This window comes from Gymnoscopelus braueri (assembly GCF_963280865.1).
Source record: "Gymnoscopelus braueri genome assembly, chromosome: 16".
Taxonomy (NCBI): domain Eukaryota; kingdom Metazoa; phylum Chordata; class Actinopteri; order Myctophiformes; family Myctophidae; genus Gymnoscopelus; species Gymnoscopelus braueri.
This window is the reverse complement of record NC_137616.1, coordinates 20,583,940-20,594,431: the sequence shown is the minus strand read 5'-3', so window position 1 is coordinate 20,594,431 and position 10,492 is coordinate 20,583,940. Positions and strand designations below refer to the sequence as shown.

At 40.7% G+C, this 10,492-nt stretch overlaps 2 protein-coding genes across 2 annotated transcripts in view; both read right to left on the bottom strand.

Annotated features, from left to right (window-relative positions):
* The window catches only part of aldh8a1 (aldehyde dehydrogenase 8 family, member A1), a gene marked incomplete at both ends in the record, with an annotated part of 7,671 nt that extends 6,960 nt beyond the window's left edge, over nt 1-711 (bottom strand). Inside the window, one exon of the mRNA XM_080453445.1 lies at nt 595-711. Within this exon, the coding sequence (XP_080309571.1) occupies nt 595-711 (117 nt within the window). The remainder of the gene's footprint in view (nt 1-594) is intronic.
* Nucleotides 712-2,667: 1,956 nt separating this feature from the next.
* LOC308103221 (C-C chemokine receptor type 4-like) lies at nt 2,668-5,154 on the bottom strand. The gene is made up of 2 exons (XM_080453120.1): nt 5,048-5,154; nt 2,668-4,210 (listed from the first exon to the last, which is right to left on the bottom strand). Exons 1-2 carry the CDS (start codon nt 5,083-5,085, stop codon nt 3,115-3,117), a joined length of 1,134 nt encoding a protein of 377 aa, XP_080309246.1. The 5' UTR covers nt 5,086-5,154; the 3' UTR covers nt 2,668-3,114.
* Between the last annotated feature and the right edge of the window lie 5,338 nt (nt 5,155-10,492).

Below are 10,492 nucleotides of genomic sequence, written 5' to 3'. Positions count from 1 at the left end.
CAAATGTATATACAGTATATATATATATATATATATATATATATATATATATATATATATATATATATATATATATATACACACACACACAGTACACATACATACATACATACATACATACATACATACATACATACATACATACATACATACATACATACATACATACTGTACATACATACATACATACATATACTTCTTCCATGTAGCTTACAGCAGTGATTCTGGGGTCAATAGATCTGTGTGTTTAATGATTGCCTTGTTGACACTGTCAAGAGCAAAGGTGCTTCACTCTGACTAAGCTCTTTAAAACAGCGTTCCGTTTCCTGCATAACTACAAATTAGGTCTTAAATACAGTTATTTCAAATGCAGCAATATAATTTACCATATAGCTCTGATACAGTAGCCTACAGTATAAAATACATTCTGGATTTATCTGGCTTAAGGCCTATAAAATAGCACCATGACCATAGCAAAATGAGCTTATATAAAAACCTAATTGAATTGTAACATGAATAATTATGGATGTATTCAAAATCACTGAACAATTCTAAGTTTCTAACACGTTTCTAATAATAGACCTACCTACCCACCTCATCCTTGCCACTGTCAGGCACTTTGCAGTAGACCTCCCCGGTTGAAGGGTTGAACGAGTCGATTTGACTGGAACAAGGGACAAACTTTCCACCGATATAGTTCTCCAAAACCATGTGCGTTTTATCCGACAGCATGATCACCAACTAATCTACTATGAACAATTATACTGTTCACAAATAGTGGTGTGGACAACAGAAATTGCTCTGGCTCCCACAAGTGTACTCACTGGCAGAATGACAGAGCAACCGTCTCTGCAAACTGTGCACGCACTGATGGCTATACAGTCCCTCCCACTATAGATCACCCCCGTGGCCACTCTACTTTGACTAATGTCGAGAGTTACTGTTACTGTTTTTATTTTCACCTCAGCATTTGTTTTGGTGTTCTGTAGGTATAGCAAAACTTTGATTTGTGGGAGTCAGGGATCGAGGCACACAAAAATCAGAATCAGAATCAGAATCAGAATCAGTTTTATTGTCACATCACAGGTTTACAAGGTAAAGAAGTGGGTGAAATTCGTTTTTGTACATCGTTCCCATCGCAACGTTAATTTCCATAGAAAGAAGAGGGGGGGGGGGGGGGGGGGGAGAAGAAGAGGGGTGGGGGGCAAGTGGGAAGGAGATCAAAACAAGAGAGCAACAGAAGGCCAGACAAGTTATCTACATATTTACAAAGTACCTGAGATAATAAAAAACTAAGGTGCCTGAGCATAGCAGCAATGTATGTATACTGTGCATGTTATACTTATACTGTGCATGATATACATATGGAGTCACTGAATATAAAATGTAATTAAATATCACAGTTTAATTCAAGATTGCATACAAATTTGTGAAATAAATGTATGTAAAACCCTGATATTCCACGACTTTACCAAAGAAACCGATTTCACCGCATACCCTTGTCTTAAAGGAGTAGTTCATCCAAAAAAGTACTTATTTTCTATCAATTACACACGTCATGAAGCCTTGAATTCATGGAGATTTTTTAGTTTTTGTCGCATTCCTAAGCCAATAATTCGATGACCGGGTGGCTGCTCGATAGGAGACTCGAATTTGTCTCCTACTGAATAGACTCCGCCGGTCATCGGTGTGTGTAATTGATAGAAAATAAGTAATTATTTGGGTGAACTACTCCTTTAAATAGCCTACACCTCTCAAAATTGCATTCCAGCCACTCTGAGCCACTGGGATTGTGTTGGAGTTGGACCTTTCCTGCCGCTAGATGGCGGTGTTCCATAGCTACGGTCGGTGCAGTGCTGTTTCTATTGCACTTGTCTTGCACCAACCGCTATGCATATGCATCATGAGGCATTGGATGTTGCAGACATGGTTTATGGCTGCAAAATGAGTTCAGAGAAGTGCTAGGCTCAAACCTTTTGAGGTGCCAGCAACGGGTGCAAAACTGAGAGGAGATCAAAGTAACCACACACTTCTTGAATGCCTCTGTGGTAAAATACCAATAAAGAAAAGTTAAAAGAGAGAGGGGGGGGTAAGTAGTCGCACACTCATAGTTTCAGTTCCAGAGACTGGCACCTATGGCTGCTGGCTGGCAGCACCGTGTCATTCATTTGCAGACACACCGGTGAATACCATTGAGGTCTCATTAGAGTCATTGACAGCATTCTGCCTCCGCTGGTCTGCACACTGTAGCCTGTCTAGTGCCTCCCTCAGCCCCTGAATCAGTGGTGGAAAAAGTACTCACATTTTGTAAGTAAAAGTATCAAGAGTGTACTGCAAGGTAGAAATACTCTGTTACTAGTAAAAGTCCAGAACACAAAATTTACTTGAGTGAAAGTACAAAAGTATTGGTATAAAAATGTACTTAAAGTACCAAAAGTAGAAAATACTCATTATGCAGAATGTCCCATTTAACAAGTTTTCAAATGTATAAAATGTATAAAAAATCTTTTGAAAATAGCTGATCTACGATCTTGAATTATGTTGGCGGAACCACTGAATTGAAAACATTGTAAGGTACAGTAAATGTTTGTGTGTCATGCATGCTCAATACAGTCGTTGCAATTTTACACAAGAAATCTAGGCACAATGTGAGGTAATGGCTCAAAACATTTGTTTATTATTTTTAAACAACTTAGTAAAACAAGACATGCCTTACACAAACTTACACCCAACGATATATACTGTAAAAGACAAGACCAGATCAAGAAAAGCAATAAACAGCAACATGAACGTGGACATAACGCTAAAATAAATGAGTATGCAAGCATGCAAATATTGTGGTGGATAGCCTCCCCAACCACAGTGACATACTGTACACACCCCAACATTAAACCGAAACAGCTCAACCCTTAAGGTCCTTACACACCGGCGAATGTGCGAATATACGCAAAATTCGGACTCGTTCCGAATAATTAAAAGACGCTTTTTCGCTTCGCTTTTCCGCTTTTTCGCGCCATGTACGCTTGCATTGACTTTATAAGGTTTTTAAAAAAAGCGTATTATTCGCACAAAAAAATCGCCCCGGTGTGTAAGTGCCACCTTTACACTGGCACTTCACACAACAGTGGAACCTTCATCATCATTGGTAGTTTGAGAATGAGCAGACCCTGTGACTCTATCAGGAGGGATGAGGGTCTTCATAAACTGACACACCCTACATGGAGCCCTGTTCATCATCCTCAGGAGGTTCTTCCTGAATTTCTCCCCTACAAAAACATACAGGATGGGGTTGACACAGCTGTGAGAGTAAGCAATGGCCTGGGTGACTTCTAAAGCCAATCTGATTGCCTTGCTGCTGTCACATTCTGCATAGACCTGAAGTAACTCCAACGCTTTGAAGAATGAAGCAACATTATAGGGCACCCAGCAGCAGAAAAACACAGCTACAACTACAAGAACCAATCGGATGGACTGTTTCTTGGATGAATAGCTGTATATGAGCTTCCAAATGATCTGGGTGTAGCAGAAAACCATGATGGTCATTGGAATCAGTAAGCCAAGGATGTTCATTTTGAAAAGGCCAAAGATACTCCAGAAGTGCCTATTGTGTGTTGTGGTATCATTCCCAGCGGATGCAGTGTATGAAGGTGCACAGTATAGGATTGTGTTATTATTGGACGTTGGGGAATCCTGTACCTGAAGAAAACCTAGATCTGGAAAAGAGGCAAGAAATCCAAGCACCCATGTAACAGCAGCTGCAATTATTCCAAAGGTGCGTGTTCGTATTTTCAGCGCATGAACAGCGTGCACTACAGCCAGGTACCGGTCAATGCTCATCAGGCTGATGAAAAAGATCCCACAGTAAAAGCCAATGTGGTAAATACCGAGGACCATCTTGCACATAGCATCCCCAAACAGCCACTGGTCCCATTCTTGGTGGGCTAGGAAGGGAAGGGAGCATACTAGGAGAAGGTCAGCAAAGGCCAGGTTGAGGAGGCACACATCGCTCATGCTACGGAGCCGCACCCCAAAGATGATGACCCAGAGGACAAGCACATTCCCTAGAAAACCCACGATGAAGAAGAGAGAATAGAGCCATGGGAGAAAGTAGGACCCATGAAGTATGTATTCACAAAAGCTGTCTCCATCTATGCCAGTGTAGTAGTAGTAGTAGTCATCAGGGTCAGTAAAGGATTCATTGGTAGGTGAGCTGAGAAATAATAAAATAGGAGATGTATAAGGTGCATTTTAATGATGGAAGGTATAATTCAGTATAATACTGTACATCTGTTTATGAAAGAAAATCACATAAACAGGGCGTAGAAATCTGCATACTTTCTCTTCCATTACTTTCCTCCGTACCCCATGAATTATACATAATCATATTGTAGCACAAGCTCATATTGATCATTCATGTCACTGCCATAGTTTTATCATACAAGTCCTGTTCATTATAGACATACCGATGTGCTTAAAAGCTCTATGACACTTTGGTAGAGGTTTCGGTTGTGCGTAGTTACCTTGCTATCGTGTAATTGGCCATATAGTGGGTTTCGTGATGTAATACAGTATACTGGCAGAATCAGCTTTGTTTCAGCTACAGTACAGTATGTGCTGAAAGAGTGACTTTGAGAGTTATTTCACTGTGTGATGTACAGTAAGTCAATGAGTTACATCACGGCAAGGCAACTACACAACCGAAACCTCTACCAATTGTGCTTTTACTCTTTTACTGCCAGAAATAAAACGTCATTTCAAAGGACCCACTAGTTATTATTTAGTCACAAGCTCTTGTTAATTCTTCACTGGTTCACAGACACACGTAACCACTTTCACACTCACTTTCAAACATAAAAAAAAATAGCCAGAATAGCAGATCTACGACCTGACATCGCAACGCAAAGCGGCTAATTTTACAGCTTTTGCAAGACACTCTTGTACGACAAAATAGGGCAGTAATTTATGAAAAAAAGTGAAATATGAAGATACACGATTTCCACCTGACAGTGAAATTATGTAAAACAATTGTGGGGAAACGGAGTCTCACCTGAGAGTGTTCATAATGTAGCTTGTGGTGACGTCCATCACTGACTGAGCTGAGTCAAGATACCAGGCCAAAACAAACAGATCTTCTATATCATATAACCAGTTCAACTGACCGACCATACAAGTGCCAAGAATAATCAGAGTGAAAGAACTAAGCAAAATAACTTCTCATTTTATTAGGGGAAGTTAGATGATTTTGAAATTGATGGTGGAAGCGGTGGACAGTGATAAATGTGCAGAGCTATGGTGGACACTGGGATCCAGCGTGGAACACTGTTCCACCCACATTGGAGCTCCCGTCTGCACCTGAATTTGGGGAGGTCAATCATCATTATCATGGAAGATAATGCCAGGTATATCTGGAAGACGACAAGTACGTGTCGCACGTCACAAAATGCTTTCGGCATTCTGACCCAGCGTTTTGGGGTTAATAGACGACCATTGGAGATGAACCCTGACCTGGCAGTCAGCATCGTCAAAACAACCTGCATGTTACGCAACTACCTGTGCCATGGAGTAGAGCAGTGGTTCTCAACCTGTGGGTCGTAATGACATGATTTTGGGGGGGTCCCCAGATGACAGAGAAGTGACAATTTAAGGACTTTTAAGACCTTTTTAATACCTCCAAAAAAATAAATGAAAAAGACCATTACTGCATCAAGTAACAACAAACTATACAATAAAAACTGTCAAACATTGGCCAAATTGTCAAATAATATAAGAAAGAGGCAAACATTGTGAAAATAGCAGATCTACAGTACAAGCTCACAACGCCTCGCAACCTGCTATTTTCACAATATTTATCTGTGGAACCGAGTCAAACTAATTGTAATGTCTCAACTCCTACAAGTCCAAATGCTTATCAGGGTGGGGGGTCCCCAGTTCAAATATGATTATTTTGGGGGGTTGTGGCCTGAAAAGGTTGAGAACCACTGGAGTAGAGGGACAAGCCACCCAGGATGACAGCTTTGATGATGCTGACACCAACGCATGTCTACAGGAGATCCAGAGGTCATGGTTTAACCAGGCATCTGCAGAGGCTCTGCAGATGCCTGAGACACATTCAAGGATATTTTGTCTCACCTGCTGGCCAACAACCATGGCAGTAAGACATACAGTGGTGGATCTTTTTTGTAATTTTTTTTGTTAATTAAAAGTATCAATAGTGCAATGTAGAAATACTCTGTTACATGTAAGAGTCCGGAATTCAAAATCTACTTGAGTAAAGTACAAAACTATTGGTATCAAAATACACTTAAAGTACAAAAGTAAAAGTACTCATTTTGCAGAATGTCCCATTTCACAAGTTTTCAAATGTATAAAATCTTTAGAAAATAGCAGATCTACAAGCTCACATTGCGACGCATTGTGAGCTTGTAGATCGGCTATTTTCAAATGGCCGCAATGTATATAGGGCTGAAGTGGATAATGTATGTATTGTAATAATAATCAAAATCTACAAAGTAACCAGTAACTAAAGTTTTCAAATTGTAGTGGAGTAAAAGTACAATATTTGCCTCTGAGATGTAGTGGAGTAGAAGTAAAAGTACTGAAAAATAGAAAAACTCCAGTAAAGTAAAAATCACACCCAGTGTGAAGTGGGCGGTGTGGTCACAGTGGTCATCACAGTGATGGAAGAAGTGATGGAAGAAGTGATGGAAGAAGTGATGGAAGAAACCATAACTTAAAAAAAACACATTTATGGTTTTTTTTTTACATGTGTCATGTTTCCCTAGCCAATCACAGCCCTGAATAGACTGTGATTGGCCAATCACGGTGCAGGGTTAGGGGGGTACATTTCTGGCCAATCACAGAGCAGGATTTGGTGTGCAAATATCCAAACCTCACATATAGGGGCGGTTTCACCGCCCAAAAAATACCTGGATTATCTCAGAAGAACTCTGGGGCTGGAGATGACTTTACCTGTGTTTATTAATGTGGAGAATTGGTTACATAATGGCCAATGTTCATACAGATTCATTTCCAAAATGTACTTTTTATTGCCGAGTCAATGCTCAAGAGTGGGCATACACAAATCTAGAGAAAGATGGGAGTCGGATTTAAATATTACTATTGAGGAAGGATTGTGGTCTGATTTGTGTCGTGATAGCCTCTCTGCTAATATTAATTCTAGATATAGACTGACTCATTATAATTTTCTCCACCAACTTCATAATACATGAAAATCTGAGATTTTCAAGACAAAAGTTGCATTGGTATAAATCTGAGATATCAGATTTATGTTTTAGGTGTGGTACAGAAGAAGGCTCCTTTTTGCATTGTACATGCAATGTGTAAAAGTTAGAACATTCTGGTATGATATCTGTGATACACTGGCTAAAATTACAGAGGCTTCCTTCCCGCTAGACAATTTCACTGCTATCAGTGCAAATCTAAGAAAACACTGAGGTGGCACTTGGAGTTGCTAGGAAATGTTTTGCAAGTCTGACTCCCCCCTCCTCATTGCGAGATGTTTCTCAGAAATGAACAGTTGGGTTCCTCTTAAGAAGATCGCTTATCTTTTTTGAATTAATTGGATTGTATGGAAACGTTGTCCCTACCTGTTTCAGAGATGTTATAGGTTATCTACAGCTATCTCAGTCTAGATCTACTATTTCTTGAAGCTGCTTAATGTCTATACAGTAAATTTGTCTCTTGTTGTTCCTTTTCTTTTCTTTTTTGTCCCTTTCTTTTTGATTATGTTTTATTTGTGCTGTCCTTTATGTATGTGGGTTTGTATGTGGGGAGGGGGAAGACTGTGAGGGGGTTGTATGTGTACTTGTGTGAAAAAGAAATATTGAAAAAGAAAATATTCCCCCCCAAAAAAAGAAAACCTAAATAATTTACTTAAGTACAGTACTTGAGAACATGTACTTCGTTACTTTACACCACTGCCCTGAATTGCAAAGAAGCCATTCACACAGTATAGAAGTCTCGCACGCACAAAACCCAAGCAGTGAGAATGAGATGAAGTGCATTATGTACTACTAGCCTAAGGGTTTGTGTGTTTGATTTGGTCTTTGAACACATCTGAGAAGCACAGAATGAAACCAAAGGCTTCTCGGGGACGCACGCACGCACGCACGCACGCACGCACGCACGCACGCACGCACGCACGCACGCACGCACGCACGCACGCACGCACGCACGCACGCACGCACGCACGCACGCACGCACGCACGCACGCACGCACGCACGCACAAGTGAATGTGTGTGCATCTATTGTATGTATGAATACAATATGGATGTGCATGTGCAAATGCACAGTATGGTAGCCTGTGAGTGCATGCATGTACTGTATACAACATGTCCATGAGTATGTGTGAGTATACGTATATCATAGTGCACATATATAGATGCAGAGATAAATGTGTGCATGACCGTTTTCTTGAAATGATGACACTACAAAGTGCTGGTGGTTTGCAAGAAAACAGGAACTACGTGTCTTAATTTGGTTGAGGAGTTACACCACACACCCCCACACACACACACCCACACACACACACACACACACACACACACACACACACACACACACACACACACACACACACACACACACACACACACACACACACACACACACACACACACACACACACAATAAGAGAAGTGTAATGGTGTGTGGGAAAACAAGACTGAGATGAAATGTCATTTAGGGAATTTTGGCTATTGTTGAAAATGTTCAAATACTTGTTGAATTGTCTATTTTTGTTATTTTAACGACTCTTTCTCTCTGTTTGCATTGCTGCTCTGTGTGTGTGTGTGTGTGTGTGTGTGTGTGTGTGTGTGTGTGTGTGTGTGTGTGTGTGTGTGTGTGTGTGTGTGTGTGTGTGTGTGTGTGTGTGTGTGTGTGTGTGTGTGTGTGTGTGTGTGTGTGTGTGAGATGTGCATGTTGTATGAGTAGGCCTACGCTGCTCTGCTTGGTCATCAGTGTTTAGTGTTTACCACATTGGTTTTTACTGCAGGATCTTTTTCATCACTGTGGTGAGCATTTACCGATACCTAATCTCTTAAGAACAGATTCCGAGCAGAGGGCGCAGTTTTTTCCTCTTTTTTTTGACGATGGGTTCCCAGATTGACCGTTACCTGGCCATAGTGCATGTGGTTTATGCACTGAAAACACAAACACGCTCCTTTGGAATGATTGCAGCTGCTGTTTGGGTTGCTGGGTTTCTCGCCTTTTTACCAGATACATTGGTTCAGGTACAGGAAGCGCCAAGTTCAAGTAATACCCAGTGCTAACAACATGTCCTTCTGTGCCCTTCCCTTATACCCTGGGGATGGTATCACACTGGAATATCTTCAGCTTTTTTAACATTGTTGGCTTAATGATTTCAATGAGGCGATGACATCCTGATCATTGCTACATCCTGATCATTTGGAAGCTCCTGTACTACCATTCATCCAATAAACCTTATTAACTTAATGACACTTGCATCCAAGAAACAGTCTATCTGATTGGTAGTTGTAGCCAAGTTCTTCTGCTGCAGCATGCCTTATAACAGTGGTTCCCAACCATTTCAAGCCACGACCCCCCAAAATAATCAGATTTGAACTGGGGACCCCTATCCTGATAAGCACTTGGAATTGTAGGACTTGAGGCATTACATTTAGTTTGACTCGTTCCACAGATAAATATTGTGAAAATAGCCGGTCTACAATGGAGATTGGCTATTTTCAAAATGTTTGCCTCTTTCTTATATTATTTGACAATTTGGCCAATGTTTGACCAGTTTTTAAAGTATAGTATGTTGATTACTTTTGATGCAGGTCTTTTTTCCCTTGTTTTTTTTAAGTATTAAAAAGGTCTTAAAAGTCCTTGAATTGTCACTCAACCAAAATCATGTGGGGGACCGACCCACAGGTTGAGAACTACTGCCTTATAACATGCTCGTTCTTCAAAGCTTTGGAGTTACAGTACAGTTCTTCATATACTGTACAGTAGGATGTGACAGCAGCAAGTCAATCGATTTGGCGTTACAGTACAAGTCAAAGAGGTGATTTCCTACTCTCACAGCTGTCTCAACCCCATCCTGTATGTTTTATCTATCTATTCATGCTAGTGTGATTAGGAAATATGCATTTGTATTAGATACTGTAAGAAAATGATTTTTGCTTGAGTTATGACCTCCTTGTAAAATAAATTAACAACCATTAATAAAGCAACAGATGTCAACAGCACATACTGTTTTGCTTGGTTCACTTTAAATGGAAAATAAATACTTTTAACACGTCCTACCACGCTCACCACATACACTTGGGTGGAAAGGAAATGTTGTGCAGGGGTGTGTGCGTGCGTGTGTGCGTGTGTGTGTGTGTGTGTGTGTGTCTGTGCGTGCGTGTGCGTGTGCGTGTGTGCGTGTGTGCGTGTGTGCGCGCGTGTGCGTGTGTGCGCGTGTGTGTGTGTGTGTGTTTCTATTTACTGTATATCGTGTGCAATTGC